The sequence below is a fragment of the Mauremys mutica genome, chromosome 1, assembly GCF_020497125.1.
Source record: "Mauremys mutica isolate MM-2020 ecotype Southern chromosome 1, ASM2049712v1, whole genome shotgun sequence".
Classification (NCBI taxonomy): domain Eukaryota; kingdom Metazoa; phylum Chordata; order Testudines; family Geoemydidae; genus Mauremys; species Mauremys mutica.
In genome coordinates, this window is record NC_059072.1 from 101,913,276 (window position 1) to 101,932,527 (window position 19,252).

Genomic DNA, 19,252 nt, shown 5'->3' on the forward strand with positions numbered 1-19,252 from the left:
GACTGGGGAGCGTCAGCAGTCGATTCACCGCAGTGAAGACTCCATGGTAAGTTGATCTAAGTACGTCGACTTCAGCTACGTTATTCATGTAGCTAAAGTTGCATAACTTAGGCCTTGGCTACACTTGCAAATTTGCAGCGCTGCAGCAGGGTGTGAAAACACACCCTCTCCAGCGCTGCAAATTGCAGCGCTGCAAAGCGCCAGTGTGGTCAAAGCCCCAGCACTGGGAGTGCGGCTCCCAGCGCTGTACGTTATTCCCCACAGGGAGGTGGAGTACGGACAGCGCTGGGAGAGCTCTCTCCCAGCGCTGGCGCTTTGACTACACTTAACGCTTCAAAGTGCTGCCGCGGCAGCGCTTTGAAGTGCAAGTGTAGCCAAAGCCTCAGATCAATTCCCCTGTCCCCCAGTGTAGACCAGGGCTGAGACAGCTCCCAGTACTAGGTAAAGTAAGTGCACTCTATTTTTGATCCCTAAACACTAAGTTCTATAAAATAAGTTATGCTAAGGAGATCAAGTTAGAAAGCTTCAGGATCAAGTCTCGCATATCTCACAGGTAGTAGTGTTCCTTACTGGGTGAAAATAATCTAGAAAATCCTTTAAAAATGTCTTTATCTCTGCACATTTATAAGACATTTCAGTGGTACACACACAAACACACCAAAAAAAACAACCCTACACCATAAAATATTACTATAATCTATTACTGGCTTGCTGTCCTGTTTATCCTTATGAAACAAATAATTTAGCAGAGAATGTACAGTATAGAGGCCCTCAGTGGATTACAATGTACTAAATAAGCATGTTTTTCTTTTTCTTTAATTTATAATCCCTGGAAAAGGATGTTTAAAAAAAAACTATTGTTTAAGTTTACAAAGCTCACAGGGACAGTTAGTTCTGAGCTGACGGTATCCCTGGCTAAAAAGTTAGACATATTTTATCACTAAAAAAAATCTTTTCTTTTATGGATGTACTGTGGTCTCGGAGGCTCTTGATCAGAGATTATTTGTTTTAATCACAAAGGAGTACAAACTGTACTGTCTTTCCCAAACTGACAACTCTTTATGTCTTTATGCCTCCAGAATTTACTGTAAAAGGGAAAGAAGCAAAATTTTCCCAATGAAAAACTAAATTAATCAATTTTGTGACAGTCTCACTCTTCATCCAGGCTGAGTCCCTTGTCCCTTCCTAAAACTCAGTCTCCTGACAGTCCAACTGGATGTTGTCACTGTGTAGTAGTAAATCTACAGGCCCAAAGGGCTGCTCCATGCCCAACTCCCTGCCTGGTGTCAAAGAGTGGAGAGGAAAGCAGAAACTAGCCAAGAAATCAAAAAAAGAAAGTCAGAAAGAAGGAAGACATGTATCAGAAGGAGAGAAAAGTAGAAGTGGATGTTGTGAGGATTTTAATAACATTACTGTTGGTTAGAGCTGGATTTAATACTGCAAAACATTTTCTGTGACCATCAATTTGAGTTATTAAGTGGATTCATTTCTGCTGCATTGGTTCCCCTGTTGTATTCACATTGGGTAAACATTAATGTCATCGAGTTTTACTTTCGCAAACATTTAATGGGCAAACACTGCCTCGTTCACAGAGCACACACTTATCGCAACTGATCAGTGACCATAGGGTACAATAAGCAGCAAACAGCAATACCAGTCCTGTTTCATACATTGTTTCACAACTATACAGTGCTAGGTAGCAGTATACAGCATTCCCTCACTATGCACCTTAATGCTTAATGCTTTTACAGCACTTTACCGGTTACTGCTAACTCAATCTTACTTTCTACTGCTTACTGTTTTCTGATTAAACCACATCTTACAGTCTGTAAAAATTCACTATATTTTTCCCCTTTACACTTAATTTTAGCCTCACATGCAGGCTCAGTGAAGCCCCCTTTTGTTTAAAATGTTAGGAAATAGTATCTTAACAGCACTATCCATTATTTTAAAGAAACTTCTATACATTACCTATCTATAAAAAGAGGAATAAGGACAGCCCATGGAATTATAGACCAGTCAGCTTAGATAATGGAGCAAATAATCAAACAATCAAGGTAAGCACCTATCAATAAGGTGATAAGTAATTGTCAACATGAATTTGTCAAGTACAAATCATGTCAAACCAACCTAATCTTCTTCTTTGACCGGGTAGCAAGCCGGGATAGCGGGGAAGCAGTACATGTGATATAATTCGACTTTAGTAAGGCTTTTGATACCGTCTTACCTGACCTTCTCATAAACAACCTAGAGAAATACAATCTAGATGAACCTACTATAGTGTGGGTGCACAACTGGTTGGAAAATCATACTCAGAGTGTACCTATTAATGGTTCACAATCAAGCTGGAAGGGCATATTGAGTGGGGTCCTGCAGAGTTCTGTTCTGGGTCTGGTTCTATTCTATCTTCATAAATGATTTGGCTAAATGGCATATCAAATACACTTGTAAAATTTGTGGATGATACCAAGCTGGGAGGGTTGCAAACGCATTGGAGGACAGTATTAGAAATCAAAATGGTCTTGGCAAACTGGAGAAATGGTCTGAAATAAGTAGGATGAAAATCAATAAGAATAAATTGTTCTCCTTAACCACTGAGGACAGGACAAGAAGCAATGGTCTTAAATTGCAGCAAAAGATATTTAGATTAGACATTAGGAAGACTTCCTAACTTTAAGGGTAGTTAAGCACAAATTACATAGGGAGGCAGTGGACTCTCTGGGCTTGCACACACTAGCGCTAACTTTTCTATAACTTAAGTTGCTCAGGGAAAAGCCACCCCCGAGTGACATAAGTTACATCTGTCTAAGCGCCAGTGTGGACGGTGCTATGTGAGCAAGAGAAGCTACTGCCACTTAGGGAGGTGGAGTAATTATGCTGACAGGAGAGATCTCTCCCATTGGCACAAAGCGTCTGCTCTAGCAATGCTAGAGTGACACAGCTACATAGGTAGCCATTCTAGTGTAGACTAGCCCAAAGTCATTGGAGGTTTTTAAGAGCAGGTTGGACAAACACCTGTCAGAGCTGGTTTAGATAATACTTAGTACTGCCTCAGCGCAAGGGACTGGAATAGATGACCTATCAAGGTCCCTTCCAGTCCTACTTTTCTATGATTTTTATGAACAAACTATGATCTTTAAACACTCCTAATTTTACCAATTCAAAGTCAGTTTTCACCCAAATGATGACAGGTACATTGCCAAATGTAAGCTTCCTACCCTCAACCTCTTTAGTGCTAAAATAGTTCCAAAAAAGATTTTAACAACATTTTTATAATAAGAAAAGTTATGGTTTTGCTCAAATGTTAAAATAAAATAGCCCTTAGGCACAGACAAAGGCTGGACATTTTCAGGTGAATGATTCAGAGAGTTATGAGCAACTGAAGAAAGGGTCATATAGGCATATAGGGTCATATAGGCAGCCTTAACTACAGCTGTCACTAGTATTCCAGCTATAATAATGCAGCCTATCATAGGAGTGCTACTGAGGCTTTTGCATTTTTTCCCCAACAATAAAACTCTCCCATTTGTGTTGTGTGCAGGTAAGCCAACAGGGTATGGATCCAGCAGTAGACGTTTACACCACAAGGGAATAGTGGATGAATGCTGCTTCCAGAGCTGTGACCTGAGGAGGCTGGAAATGTACTGCGCTCCTATCAAGCCACCCAAATCTGCACGCTCTGTACGTGCTCAGCGCCACACTGATATGCCAAAAGCACAAAGGGTAGGAGATTTTACTCAAGCCTGGTCATGTAGCAAGTAGTGTGTGTTTTACCTAATAAGGAAAAGCATCATGATTGTGACTCTTATTTAAAATATCCCCTAGGTTTCAAATATAGGTATCAAAGATTTAGTGGCACTTTTGGAAAATAATGTCTGTCAAGGGAATGCCTGGTTCCTTGAATATGGAGTATTTCACCTCTAAATTATCTATAGGGTAAAACAGAAAGGAGCATAAACTCTGGCAAGCCAAGTGTAAAATTATAATTAGCCAGGAGAAAAAAGAATTTGAAGAGTAACTAGCAAAAGACTCAAAAACTAACACCAAAAAGTACATCAGAAGCAGGAAGCCTGCCAAACAATCAGTGGGGCCACTGGATGCTTGAGATGCGCAAGGGCACTCAAGGAAGATAAGGCCATTGTGGAGAAGTTAAATGAATTCTTTGCATCGGTCTTCACTGAAGAGGATGTGAGGGAGATTCCCACAGCTGAGCAATTCTTTTTAGGTGACAAATCTGAAGAAAAGTCTGAGATTGAGGTGTCAATTGAGGAGGTTAGAGAACAAGTTGATAAATTAAGCAGTAATAAGTCACCAAGACCAGATGGTATCCACCCAATAGTTCTGAAGGAACTCAAATATGAAATTGGAGAACTACTAATTATGGTATGTAACCTATCACTTAAATCAGATTCTGTACCAGATGACTGGAGGATAGCTGATGTGACATCAATTTTTAAAAAAGACTCCAGAGGCAATCCTGGCAATTACAGGCCAATAAGTCTAACTTCGTTGCCAGGCAAATTGGTTGAAACTACAGTAAAGAACAGAATTATCAGACACAGATGAACACAGGTTGCTGGGGAAGATTTAACACAGATTTTGTAAAGGGAAATCATGACTCTCCAATCTATTAGAATTCTTTGAGGGGGGTCAGAAAATCTGGACAAGGGTAATTCAGTGGCTATAGTGTACTTGGACTTTCAGAAAGCCTTTGACAAGGTCCCTCACCAAAGGCTCTTAAGCAAAGTAAGCAATCATGGGATAAGAGGGAAGGACCTCTCATGGATTAGTAACTGGTTAAAAGACAGGAAACAAAGAATAGGAATAAATAGTCAGTTTTCCAATTGGAGAGAGGTAAATAGTGATGTCCCCCCAGAAGCTGTACTGGGACCAGTGCTGTTCAACATATTCATAAATGATCTGGAAAAGGGGATAAACAATGAGGTGGCAAAATTTGCAGATGATACAAACTTACTCAAGATAGTTAAGTCCACAGCAGACTGCGAAGAGTTACAAGGGGATCTCACAAAACTGGGTGACTGGGCAACAAAATAGCAAATGAAATTCAATGTTGATAAATGCAAAGAAATGCACATTGGAAAGCATAATCCCAACTATACATAGAAAGTGATAGGATCTAAATTAGCAGTTACCAGTCAAAAAAGAGTCATTGTGGATAGCTCTCTGAAAACACCTCCTCAAAGTGCAGCAGCAGTCAAAAAAGATAACAGAATGTTAGGAACCGTTAGGAAAGGAATAGATAATAAAACAGAAAATATCATAATGATACTATATAAATCCATGGTACTCTCGGAGCTTGAATACTTTGTGCACTTCTGGTTGCCCCATCTCAAAAAAGATATATTAGAATTGAGAAGAGGTATGGAACAGCTTCTATATGAGGAGAGATTAAAGACTGGGATTTTTCAGCTTGGAAAAGAGACCACTAAGGGGAGATATGCTAGAGAAATATAAAATTATGAATGGTGCGGAAAAAGTGAATAAGGAAGTGTTCTTTACTCCTTCACAAAACACAAGAACCATCATGTTTAAAGCAAACAAAAGGAAGTACTTCTCTACACAATGTACAGTCAACCTGTGGAACTTGTTGTCAAGAGATGTTGTGAAAGTCAAAACTATAACAGGGTTCAAAAAAAATTAGATAAGTTAATGGAGGATAGGTCCATCAATGGCTATTAGCCAAGGTGGTCAGGGAAGCAATTCCATGCTCTGGGTGTCCCTACCCTCTGACTGCCAGAAGCTGGGAGTGGACAACAGGGGATGGATCACTCCATGATGGCCTGTTCTATTCATTCCCTCTGAAGCACCTGGCATTGGCCACTGTCGGAAGACAGGATACTGGGACAGGACCTGGGGTCAGACCCAGTATGGCCATTCTTATGTTCTTACTTTCTTACATTATCAATTCATCACTGTCCAAATGTAATCAGATGGCTACTGTGGATCTACTGAAAGTGAGTTTAGAACCTCACTCCGGATCCCACTGGACAAGTATTCACATCATAAAACCATCACTACTGTTGACAGTAAGTGCCATTTTCAATAGAGAAGCCAAACACTAAATGATCATGAACTGATCTCCTCAGAACTCTCTCACTATCTCAGAACAGAGGCACAATGAGGGGACATTAAGGAAGAAGGTTTCATTTCAGCTCCCCAAGTGTGCTGTGTCTACTCTGTAAATTAATAGATGACTTTAGTCTCCAAAGCTGTAATTCTGGCATTTTTCCCCAGAACCAAATTAATTTAATATTCACCACAGCTATTATATTCAGACTTAAATGATGTCCAGTGATTCCTTGTTTTGCTCTTGCTCTCCATTATTATTTCACATATACATTACACTAGCACTCTGAGTCCCCATTATTATTATTTGTATCACAGTTGTGCCTAGAGGCTCCATCTAGGATTGGGGCCCTATTGTGCTAAGTGCTGTACATGTATGTAGTAAAAGATGTCCCTGCCCTGATGAGCTTACAATCTAAATGACCCTAAGTAAGCTGCCCATGGCCACTGTCACATCTGGACACGTCTCCACCTTGGTCTCTTGTTTGGCCTCTGAGCATCTCTCCTTTATGTGTTACTTGTCTTTTACACTGTGCAGCACATTTTCTGGGGTTAGGCCTGTCTGCCCAGGCCATTTGACTGAGTACAGTGTGCAGTGGCCTGGTGTCACAACTCTATCCTGTAGGATCCTCTCTGCAAAGTTACATGAAGGATTTTTTCTCTTTAAAGACAGAATCCAAATTGGCAGCTGAATTCATGATAATACCAACTGTAGTGAGAAAAGGATTTAAATTAAATCAAATTAAATAAAAATGAATGGTCAGCATATTGAGATTTATACTTTGCAAAAGTTAAAGCTGATAAAGCATTTTCAGTGAAAGTTACAGAAGAGCAAACTAGAATTTATATAGTCCTAAAAACAACTTCTAAGGTCTTGTCAAAAATGCAACATCCTGCTTTTTTGAGAGAAAGCAAGCCCTGTCCCACCTCTTCCCCAAGGCTTTTTCAATGCTTTGAAGAAATGTCTCTGTAATACTTGCTGAGAGTCAACCACAGAGATGTACCTCCCACTATGAATGTATGAGGAGTGGAGTCTTCTCCAGGCAAAGATCAACCATAGAGCAGCAACCTATATGGTTTCTGTACGTCCCAGCACTTTAATGCTCATGGCCTTGGGGAAAAAAAAGAGAAGAACTATGGCAACTCCTCTTTGTGCTCCACACCCTTATGACCTCAGGAGATGGGGGAAAAACAATTTCACTGTTGTTGAAGGGAGAGAAGATTCCCAGCAGCTCCCTACTGGTTCCCCATGACACACCTCCTCCTGAGGGCCACAAGAACAATCAGTCACCCTCTAGACAACTCTCCACACAAACAGAAGATGGGGCCGCCCTCATCACCTTGGAACACACTTCTCCTCACAAAGGGAAGAAAGATTAGCAGAAAGGTCCTCACAGCCTCCTAGGGTGACCAGATGTCCCGATTTTATAGGGACAGTCCCGATTTTTGGGTCTTTTTCTTATATAGGCTCCTATTACCCCCCTGTCCTGATTTTTCACACTTGCTGTCTGGTCACCCTACATCCTCCCAAAACCTAAAGTATGATCCTAAGGGAGGGAGAGGTTGGAGGAGGATACTGGAAGAAGAAAAAAGTGGGAGAAGGGGAGGGATTATTGAGAGAACCAGGAGGGGGAAGTGAGCACAATGGGAGGGAAAAGGAGAGGGAGAATGAAGCCTGGGGAAGGAAAGCCAGAAAAGAGTGAGAGATAAGCAGGGGGAAATGGGGACAAGAGAAGAGGGAGAGCAGATGAAAGAGAGCACACACTCTGGGGAAGAAAGAGGAGAGGAGGGATTGATTAAGGGACCTGAAAGGAAGAGAGAGAATACATGGATAGACTGAAAGAGAACAGAAGAAGGGGGCTGAGAGAGAACTCAAGGAAACCAAAAGAAAGGGAATCACTTACCAGAACAACAGAAAAAGTTGGAGTTTGAAAAAGGGGAGAGAAAAAAAACATCTGTGCAAGAAAGAGAAAATAATTAAGGAGAAATGGGAGGGGAAGAGAGTTGAAAAGAGGCAGTCAGAAAGCTGAGAAAAAGAGGTGAAAGAAGAACAATCTGAGAGAAAAATGAACTGAAATGTTCGCTAAGCATTAAGCATGGGGAAAATCAGACAGACAAAAGAGACAGGGAAAGAGATGGAAGGAATAAAACTCAGATCTACAACAGATGAAGGGATAAAGTAGAGGGAAATGTAAAAAGAAAGCAAAAAAAAGACAAATTGAACATTTTTAGAAGAATGCTTTATGTAAAGTTGGATGAGACAAACTTTCCTCTGCCTGATGACAGCCACCAAAATTGGTGAGCTTCTTTCTCCCTTAAACCTCCATTCATCTATGTTAACTACTGCCATGAAATGAAAATAAGCATGAGAAATATTTTAACAGTGGATTCTCCTACAGCACACAGGCTAGAGAGTTCAAAATGCAATTAATATACTGCAGACTTTGGAAAAAAGGATGAATTAACTAACTCAGGAACTTGTAGAAATAATATGCATCTAGATGTTATAACTGAAAAGCAAGTTTTAAATGTATTTAAATAAAAAGGACAGTTATACTATATAATGGCTTTAATAGGTGGTGGAGTTAGTGTTTGAGAAACACCATTTTTATGAACCACTTAAACTAATGTAATATGTGTTTTTATTGTTCCTTGCATGGAATAGCTTTTCCAAAACTGTGGTACCTAGGGAAAATTTAATTGGAGCATGAATTCAAGCTCTCACAAATGCAAAGCCAGAATGCCAAAATAAATAGAGATGTAGGATATTTCAAAGCTCATGCAGCTTCCGGGACTTCAGTCTCTAGGGCTGTCAATACAGGACTTTTCATGAACATAAATTCACTTTGAAATAAAAAATTAATAAATACAAGCTTACAGACCTTCAGATTTTATACAGCATACAGATGAAACAACAAAAACATGGCAAGCAATTGATTTTTATAATAGATACATTTTCAAATTTAATAAATTTCACAGCCTTTGCAGTCAACTTTGGAAGTGTCCACTGGGGAAGGCAAGGTTAATAAACTAATGAGGTCTTTTCCTCTAATGCATGCCATATATGAATATATTTAGCTGATTGCTAATCCATGATCTGGCACTCTCATTTTAATGTATGAAATTAATTATGTTAAATGGAAAAAGATTTTTTGGGGTTGTGCACAATTTCTTTATCTACTTTAGAATATCCATTGCATAGTTCCTCAACACAAGTCTGCTCCAAAGCCCACTGAAGCCAATGGGAGTCTTTCCAATTACTGGCTTTGAAGCAGGCCCTCTGGGTCAGATCCTGAAGTTCTTGCTTATGCCCTAATCTTGCAAGCATATCCTGTGTCTGTACAGAGCCCCACTCACTTCAGTGGGCCTCTGTGTGGGCACAAAGATCCTCCTGTGCGGGCACAAAGATCCTCCTGTGCAGAATAGCTTGAAAGAATGGGACCTTAGGGCTGACAATTCTTATTCAAACATATCTCCCATTGAAGTCGAAGAGGGACTTGCCTAAATAAAAACTGAGTAAGGAATTTGAGGATTTGACCCCATATTTGCCTATCTACATAAAGACACTGTTGAAGATTTTTTGTGTAGCTGGTGCCAACATACTGACCAACGTAGGTGTATTGACCAATATAGGAGTGTACTATTAAGCAAGAAGTACTGAGGTTCGATGAGTAACGAGACTCTAAAGTCCAATAAAATATCTGAACGTCATTGAAAATCAAAGCCAGCATAAGCACTTTTTGGAAGGAGACTACTTTTCTTTCTGAGGAAGGGATCAACTTCTCTATCCCTGAATGTCTGAGCAAAGTCTGCTAATTTTGGACTATGCCTAAATGTTTCTATCATTCTATAATAGAGCTCTACAGAATGAAAAGACGGTTACTCACCGTAGTAACTGTTGTTCTTTGAGATGTGTTGCTCCTATCCATTCCAGTTAGGTGTGCGCGCCGCGCATGCACGGCTCTTCGGAACATTTTTACCCTAGCAACTCTGGCGGGCCGGCTGGGCGCCCCCTGGAGTGGCGCCGCTATGGCGCTGGATATATACCCCAGCCCGCCCATCCGCTCCTCAGTTCCTTCTTGCCGGCTACTCCGACAGTGGGGAAGGAGGGCGGGTCTGGAATGGATAGGAGCAACACATCTCGAAGAACAACAGTTACTACGGTGAGTAACCGTCTTTTCTTCTTCGAGTGATTGCTCCTATGCATTCCATGTAGGTGATTCCCAAGCCCTACCTAGGCGGTGGGGTCGGAGTGAGACGTGGCAGAGTGTAAGACTGCGGAGCCGAAGGCTGCATCGTCTCTGGATTGCTGCACCAACGCGTAGTGGGAAGCGAAGGTGTGTACAGAAGACCAGGTGGCCGCTCTACAGATGTCCTGGATGGGGACATGGGCCAGGAAGGCGGCCGACGAGGCTTGCGCTCTCGTCGAGTGAGTGGTGAGGCGGCATGGTGGCACGCGAGCAAGCTCGTAGCATGTCCGGATACATGCTGTCACCCAGGAGGAAATCCGCTGCGAGGAGACCGGCTCGCCTTTCATGCGATCGGCAACCGCTACAAACAGCTGGGTCGAACGCCGGAAGGGCTTCGTCTGCTCGATATAAAAAGCGAGGGCCCTGCGGACGTCCAGGGTGTGAAGCTGTTGCTCACGAGGTGAGGCGTGCGGCTTCGGGAAGAAGACCGGAAGGAAGATCTCCTGATTGAGGTGAAAGGCCGACACCACCTTAGGAAGGAAGGCCGGGTGTGGTCGAAGCTGCACCTTGTCTCTGTGGAAGACAGTGTATGGTGGAGTAACCGTTAGGGCACGGAGCTCAGAAACTCGTCTTGCCGATGTAATTGCGACGAGGAAGGCTGTCTTCCAGGAGAGATAGAGTAGAGAGCACGTGGCCAGGGGCTCGAAGGGTGGTCCCATAAGCTTGGCCAGAACGAGATTTAAATCCCAGGTCGGGGTAGGACGCCGCACCGGCGGGTACAAGCGGTCCAGGCCTTTAAGGAAGCGGGAAACCATCTGGTTGGAGAAGATGGACCGACCTCCCATGGATGGACGAAAGGCGGACACGGCTGCCAGGTGCACCTTCAAGGAGGAGACCGCGAGTCCTTGTTCTTTAAGGTACCAGAGGTAGTCCAGGATTGTAGGGATAGGGACTAGGAAGGGATTAAGGCCACGCTGATCGCACCAGAGCGCGAAACGCTTCCATTTCGCGCGGTAGGTGGAGCGAGTGGAAGGCTTCCTGCTTTCAAGTAGGACTTGCCGTACTGCCGCCGAACAGTCCCTCTCTGCGTCGGTCAACCACGCAGGTACCAAGCAGTAAGATGGAGGGACTGTAGGTTCGGGTGGCAGAGTCTGCCGAAGTCCTGCGTGATGAGGTCCAGCCATAACGGAAGGGGAATGGGATCCCGAACGGAGAGCTCGAGCAGCAGGGTGTACCAGTGCTGCCTCGACCAGGCCGGAGCGACGAGTATTACGTGGGCCCTGTCCCTCCAAAGCTTGAGTAGCACCCGGTGTATGAGCGGGAACGGAGGGAAGGCGTAGAGGAGGTGATCCATCCAGGAGCAGAGGAATGCGTCCGACAGGGAGCCAGGAGAGCGACCCTGGTACGAACAAAACAGGTGACACTTCCTGTTCTCCTTGGAGGCAAACAGGTCTATCTGGGGAAACCCCCACCTCCGGAAAATTGTGTGCACCACATCCGGACGAAGAGACCACTCGTGGGAGAGGAACGACCTGCTGAGATGGTCAGCCAGCGTGTTCTGCACTCCTGGAAGAAAGGACGCTTCCAGGCGAATCAAGTGGGGCACGCAGAAGTCCCACAGGAGCATCGCTTCCTTGCAGAGCAGGGAGGAGCGGGCTCCGCCCTGCTTGTTCACATAGAACATCGCCGTCGTGTTGTCCGTGAACACCGCCACGCAGCGGCCTTGCAGACGGGCGCGGAAGGCGAGACACGCCAAGCAGATCGCTCGCAGCTCCCGGTCGTTGATGTGGAGGGAGAGCTCTTGGGGCGACCAGAGATCCTGGGTGTGAAGGTCGCCCAGGTGAGCCCCCCATCCCAACGCCGAGGCATCCGTGGTCAGGGTGATGGATGGGCGAGGAGGGCGTAACGGGACTCCTGCACACACGACCTCTGGGTCCAGCCACCAGCTGAGCGAATCGAGGGTTGGCTTCGAGACCATGACCACCATGTCTATGGGGTCGCGATGCGGGCGGTACACCGATGCTAGCCAAGATTGAAATGGGCGAAGGCGCAGCCTGGCGTGCGTGGTCACGAATGTGCAGGACGCCATGTGGCCCAGGAGGCGTAGGCAGGACCGAACCGTTGTCGTGGGAAAGGAGTGTAGGTCCCGGATGATGGAGACCATTGTGTGGTGCCGAGATCGAGGGAGGCAAGCCCTGGCCAAACTGGAGTCGAGGACCGCTCCAATGAACTCCACTCGTTGCGATGGAGTTAAAGTGGACTTCTTGGCATTGATGAGAAGGCCCAGGAACCGAAATAGGGATAGTATTTCTGTCATCTGGTCCATTACCAGCTGTCGGGATGTCCCGCGAACCAGCCAGTCGTCGAGATACGGGTAGACGTGTATGCGACGACGGCGGAGGGCTGCGGCAACCACTGCCATGCACTTGGTAAAGACCCTTGGCGCGGTGGACAGGCCGAAGGGTAGCACCGCAAACTGGTAGTGCGCACTGTTGACCACGAAGCGCAGGTAGCGTCGATGGGGAGGGTAAATCGCGACATGGAAGTACGCGTCCTTCATATCGAGGGCGGCAAACCAGTCTCCCAGATCCAGGGAGGGAATGATGGTCCCCAGGGTGACCATGCGAAACTTGAGCTTGAGCAGGTACCTGTTGAGCTCCCGGAGGTCTAGTATGGGTCGGAGACCTCCTTTCGCCTTGGGGATGAGAAAATATCGGGAATAAAATCCCCTGCCCCGCATGTCGTGCGGCACCTCCTCTATGGCACCCAAGCTCAACAGAGTCTCGACCTCTTGTAGGAGGAATTGCTTGTGAGAGGGGTCCCTGAAGAGGGACGGGGAAGGTGGGTGGGAAGGAGGGGGCGAAACAAACTGAAGGTGGTAACCATACTGGATAGTATGAAGTACCCAGTTGTCCGATGTTATTTGGGACCACGCCGGAAGGAAGTGGGAAAGGCGGTTGCAAAATAATGGGGTAGGATCCGAGAAAGAGTCTGATGGGCCGTCCTCGGGCGTCCCATCAAAAGGCCTGTTTGGGCCCTTGAGGGGCCTTGGAAGGTGCCTGGGCCTGGTTGCGCCTGTTGCCCGATGGTCTACGGCGGTTCAAGTTAGCACGCTGACTATTATACGGCCGTGACCTGGCCTGAGTAAAGGGCCGGTAGGGCTGCTGCTGGAATGACCTCCTCTGGGTAGCCGGTGTGTGCATCCCCAAGGTGCGAATGGCAATCCGACCATCTTTGAGGGTCTGAATCCTGGAGTCCGTTTTCTCCGAGAAGAGACCCTGAGTGTCGAACGGGAGGTCTTGTAGGGTGTACTGCACCTCAGGCGGCAAGGTGGAGGACTGCAGCCAGGAGATATGCCTCATGGTCACACCTGAGGCCAGGGTTCTGGCTCCTGAGTCTGCCGAGTCCAGAGCGGCCTGGATGGAGGACCGAGAGGCTTTTCTGCCTTCTTCCAGGAGGGCCAAGAACTCCTGACGTGAGGCTGTTGGGATCAGCTCCGAAAATTTCGCCAGGGACACCAAGATGTCAAAGGTGTAACGAGCGAGAAGAGCCATCTGGTTGGCAATCCGGAGCTGGAGGCCACCCGCCAAATAGACCTTCCGGCCCAACAGGTCCATGCGCCGTGCGTCTTTGGATTTTGGCGCCGGAGCGGGCTGCCCATGCCTCTCCCGGTCATTTACGGACTGTACCACAAGGGAGTCCGGAGTCGGGTGCGTATAGAGGTACTCGTATCCGGTGGGCGGGACCGAGTACTTGCGCTCCACGCCACGCGCGGTGGGAGGGACGGACGCCGGTGACTGCCGGATGGTAGTGGCATTCCGCTGTATGGTGCGGATGAAGGGCAGGGCCACCCGCAGCGGGGTCTCAGCTCCATCACGTTGGTCACCGGGTCGTCATCCTCTGGGACCTCCGCCACAGGGAGGTCGATAGCCTTCGCCACCCGGCGAAGAAGGTCTTGGTGGGTCCGCAAGTCAATAGGAAGGGGGTCTGCTGTAGAAGCCCCCGCCACCGCCTCATCCGGCGAGGATGATGAGGACAGACCCTGGACCACCGCTTCTGGAGCTGGTTCTTCCAGGGGGTGTGAAGCTGCCTCGGACCCTGGATGCTCTGCGGGACCAGGTGGCGACGGGGCCTCACCCGGTGGTGATGGGGGAGGTCTGCTAACCGTGGCTTCCGACGCCCTATGTTCGGTGCCCACGTGCCTCGGGGGAAAGGGGAGTCCTTGAGGCTCGTGGTAGGCCCAGGGGACCCAAAAACCCCACTGCTGCGGTCCGTGGTCCTGGCCTCGGGGGTCGGCCCGGAGATCTCTCCCGCTGCCCGCCTGAGAGGTGACTGAGGGCTGATGAGAAGGCCAAGGCGGGGCAGAGGCGCTAAAAGATTGCGCCGTGGATGCCGGCAGTATGTCCCTGGACGGTGCCGAGGATCGGTGCCGGTCGTCGCGGTGCCGGGATGGAGAGCGGGACCATCGGCTGCCTCGGTGCCGGGAGCTCGACAGCGATATCAACCGACTGTGTCGGGAGCGGCTTCGGGAGTCGCGGTGCCGGGAATGGTACCGGGATCCGGACCTCCCTCGGTACCGACGGTCGGGTGACCGGGACCGGGAGCGTCTCCGGGAGTGCGACCGGTACCGCGATGTTGAGCGGTACCAGGACTGCGACCGGTGCCGAGATGGGGAGCGGTACCGCAGTGGTGAACGGTGCCGGGACCTGGATCGGTGTGGCGGTGACCGACTGCGGGACCGGGAGCGGGACCGGGACCGTCGCCTATCTCGTCCGTCAGGGGGAGGCGGCCACATCATCGCCGGCTTGCCCGCTGACTGGACGGCCCGCACCGGCGGTGCCGGGGGCCAGAGGCTCAGTGACTCTGTGAGCTCGATGAGCTCTCTCGCCGTCGAGAAGGTCTCGGGCGTGGACGGGAGCTGTAGCTCAACCGCAGTTGGCACCGGGGAGCAGGGTGGTACCGGACTCAACGGCTCTTGCGGCGCCGGAGTCCACGGTACCGTGCACGGTTTGTGCACCGCCACAGCCGGTACCGGAGGCGCCGGTGGTGGCTGGGCAAGCGGTCCCGAAGCATGCGGCTTAGAGGCCGTCTGTGCCGTCTTCCGTTTCCTCGCTGGAGAGAGGGAACGGTGCTGGGACGCCGGTACCGGTTGCGGAGCTCGAGCAGTCTCGGTACCGGAGTGGCTCGGGGCCACAGGTGCGCTGCGCGCCGATGACGACTTCGGTGCCGCTGGGGTCGGTGCGGGAGGTTGAAGCGTCGCCTCCATAAGGAGCTGCTTTAGGCGAGTGTCCCGCTCCTTTCTAGTTCGCGGCTTAAACGCCGTGCAGATGGGACACTTATCTGGACGATGGGTCTCCCCGAGGCAGCGCAGGCAGGAGTCGTGCGGGTCCCCGACAGGCATGTGCCGCTGGCAAGCCGCACAGGGCTTAAACCCCGGTGCCTTGGGCATGAGCCCGCCCCGGTTGTGGAAGAAGAGGGGCAAACCCCCCTAATTCCCTTACTATACTATATCTAACTAAACTTATTCAACTAATCTAACAACTAAACTAACTTAACCAACTATGTACACGTAGGAAATAGAGAAACGCTAGGGCTGTGGAGGTAAAGGAGCACTCCACTGTTCCAACTGGCCGTCACGGGCGGTAAGAAGGAACTGAGAAGCGGACGGGCCGGCTGGGGTATATATCCAGCGCCATAGCAGCGCCACTCCAGGGGGCGCCCAGCCGGCCCGCCGGAGTTGCTAGGGTAAAAATGTTCCGAAGAGCTGTGCACACGCAGCGCGCACACCTACATGGAATGCGTAGGAGCAATCACTCGAAGAAGAATTTAAGTTACTAGAAATAGGTCATCATCATCATAACATGACTTTAAGCCAATACAAATATAACAGTGATTATTCTTGCCTGTGAAAGCAGGTGTTCTGGAGGGCTTTAGAACCCCTATAATAGCCTGCTGATAAGGTCATTGGAAAGTCTTTTAAATATTCTCTGTGTTGTTTCAGTCACTCTGATGTGATGAGCCAATTCACATATATAAGTAAGATTGAATAGCATATTTATTTATGATTAAGCTATATTTCAGTCATGGCTTCCTATGATTTGATGAGTGTCTTGTGAGAAGTTTGAGTTTTTCTGTTACAGTAAAAACCATTAATAAGTCAATGAGATAAATTTTACACTCAATTACACCCATTCAGCCCCACTGACTTCAGTGGGAATTTGACCCAGTATGTTCATCAGATAGAAGGTAACAGGCTGAGACTTTACATACAGGTTTTGCATAAAAAGATGTACCATGAGGAACAACAGAAATCAAATTCAGGAGACTACAATAGTACAGCAAAAGGCAATTTGAGTTTTATAATAAAGAAATAGAATAAGTCTGAATTTGATTTCCCATTATGAGAGATTAATGCACATTTTGAGCCTGGGGAATCTTCTGAAAATAAATATTTTCTTCTCAGAAACAGAAGTTTCACATCTGTGCTTCTTCTTCCCTGGAGGAAAAACTATGTGAGAGCCACATCTCGTAGGCCTGCAGGTCCCAGAACTAAATCAATAATAATTTGCACTTCTACAATGCTTTTCTCCCAGAGCTCTCAAAGCACTTCACAGCTACAGTGTCAACAAATTTAAGCCTCACAATACCTCTGTGATATAGGGAGTTCCTGCTATGGAGACACTTTTACAGTTAGAAGTGAGTTCTAAAATGGACTTAAAACAGAGCATCATTTCTTGTTTTGCTCTAAAATTTGATGGCCAATGAGAGTGAAATTTCACACGTGGTTTGTTTTTATTCCCTTTGCATTTTCCATGTAGTTTTTAGTTGGTTTCTTTTCATAAGTTTCAAACAGGAAGACTTTGAATTTGGGTTTTGACTCAAAAAAATTTATTATTTTTTGGTAGTCCTACTTTTCATCAGTGATGGGTATCTCTTTAAAAAAAATATTGTCACAACTACGGCACACTACAGACCACACACTGCAACTGTAACTCTCCCCTCCTACGAATGCCAACCTCTCATCACCCCCTTTAACTGCTCTTCTGTGCACAAGCCTTTACCAAATGACCCTCTCCCAGTGCAGCCAACTACTACACCAAACATGCACAATTGCTGTCACTGGGGTGAAATAATCTGATAAAGTGATGTGTGCAGAAGGGCGAGCTGGTGGGGCTGCAGGCCAAACAACAAACTCCATATTGAGCAAGTGCAGTCTTACATGCCATCCTTCCAGAAAGATTTCTGGATATTGGTGGTTAGGGAGGTTGCAAACTACAGTGACACACAGCTCCTATCAGTCCTCAGTGTTGAAACCTTGGGAAGTAACCTGTTCGCAGGCAGCCACCTGAAAGGATGCCAAAGGAATCCCTGTACTCACTAGCTAACCAGGGAGTTAGATTCAGAGCCTCGGGAGTATTTAGGCACCTAACTCCCATTCATTTCAGTGGGAGTTAGGCCCAACTTAACAAGAAAGATAAGGATGTCCCCTGTCCAAAGATACTATTTTTCTGGGTCCCAGCATACAAGGGCAGCCAACTGCAGGTTGTTGTTTTTCCTCTGGGCAGAAAGGACTATTTGTGGACAGGAAATGCTTTTTATTTTATCATGAAAATTGATTTTCTCCAATACAAAACCACAATTGTTTCTAGCAGCATATCAAAAAATTTTACTTCCAAACTCAACTAGCAAAATTCACAGGCTTTGCAGAAGGTGAGAACACTGTTGCACTTCTAATGTAAAAATGCCCTAATTCTAGCATGGAACTTTCAGTCCAGTCAGCACCAAGAGTTTAAATAGTCATAATTGAAAAGGGCAATAGCTTGTCCTAGAGTCACAGCCTGAGATAACCATTGTGGCTAGACCAAAGTATTTTGACTAGTCAGAAACTAGTCAAATCTGGGCTGAAAGTTAGGTAACCCTTTATACTGTCTTGTGCTGAAAAGTATTCTTCCATTGAAAGTGATCTGTGAAAGAAAATTATCAGACTTCTGTGACATTCCTCAGGATACAATCTGGACCATGGAACAGCTCTGTCCCCTTAATTGTCTAGCCTGGGGTGCCTTTTACACTGCTTTGCAGTCAGAACATCCACTACTGGCCCGCTCACACAGCCTCCAGCATGCAAATTCACTCCCAGATAAATACATGAGCTCTCTGACCAGTCACTCATGAATTAAACTGCAGGGCAACACCCGCAAATTCTTAGTCCCAGCCTTGTCCCCCAGAAATGAGCATCTGGTACTGTCCAGCACACCACTGAACAATGCAAGCCCATAGAAAGTCTGTCATTTCATCAAAAGAAAATGAGATGTGCACCAGCCTTGTTATCCCAAATGGAGCTTTCCACACACTCTACACACTGGTTAAGATAAAACAATAAGATAATTTTATTAACTACAGAGAGAGATTTTAAGTGTTTACAAGCACTGATGCATAAAAGTCAGGATTGGTTACAAAAGAAAATTAATGCCTAACTTAACACGCTAATACCTAACTTAATAAACTAAGTGGCCTTAAAAGCAAAGGTTTTGTCTCATCATATGCTGCTGTAAATTTCATAGACTAGGTCTCCTTCCAGCCTGGGACCACTTGCACCTTAGCTCAGTTCTTTGAGCATAGATGATGTCATGAACAGGGAGATGAGAGGACGAAAGATGTAGTCAGATGTTTTCCTCCCACTTTATAACTCAATTGCTAGTGCTAGAAACATCCTTGCTGAGTCATGGTGACACACAGTCCATTGCAGATGTGAAGTTTGAATCATCCATGTGATGAAATGTAAATTTCTTGTTTACATCTCTCCTCCTGCCCCGCTGGAGGATGGCCATTTAAATAGGTGATGGCCCTCTAAACACCTGTCTGGGGTGCTAGTGTGTCTTTGTCTCTGAAAAACTGGTTTGAGCCTGCCTTTCTAACTCTGGAACATGTTACAGCAATATTATACTGTAAACTTTTATAATGTTACATACAGTGTT

The 19,252-nt window shown here is 46.6% G+C and overlaps 1 protein-coding gene across 1 annotated transcript in view; it reads left to right on the top strand.

Annotated features, from left to right (window-relative positions):
* IGF1 (insulin like growth factor 1) overlaps positions 1 to 19,252 on the top strand; it is a 95,934-nt gene that overhangs the window by 61,487 nt on the left and 15,195 nt on the right. Inside the window, exon 3 of the mRNA XM_044988055.1 lies at positions 3,542 to 3,723. Within this exon, the coding sequence (XP_044843990.1) occupies positions 3,542 to 3,723 (182 nt within the window). The remainder of the gene's footprint in view (positions 1 to 3,541; positions 3,724 to 19,252) is intronic.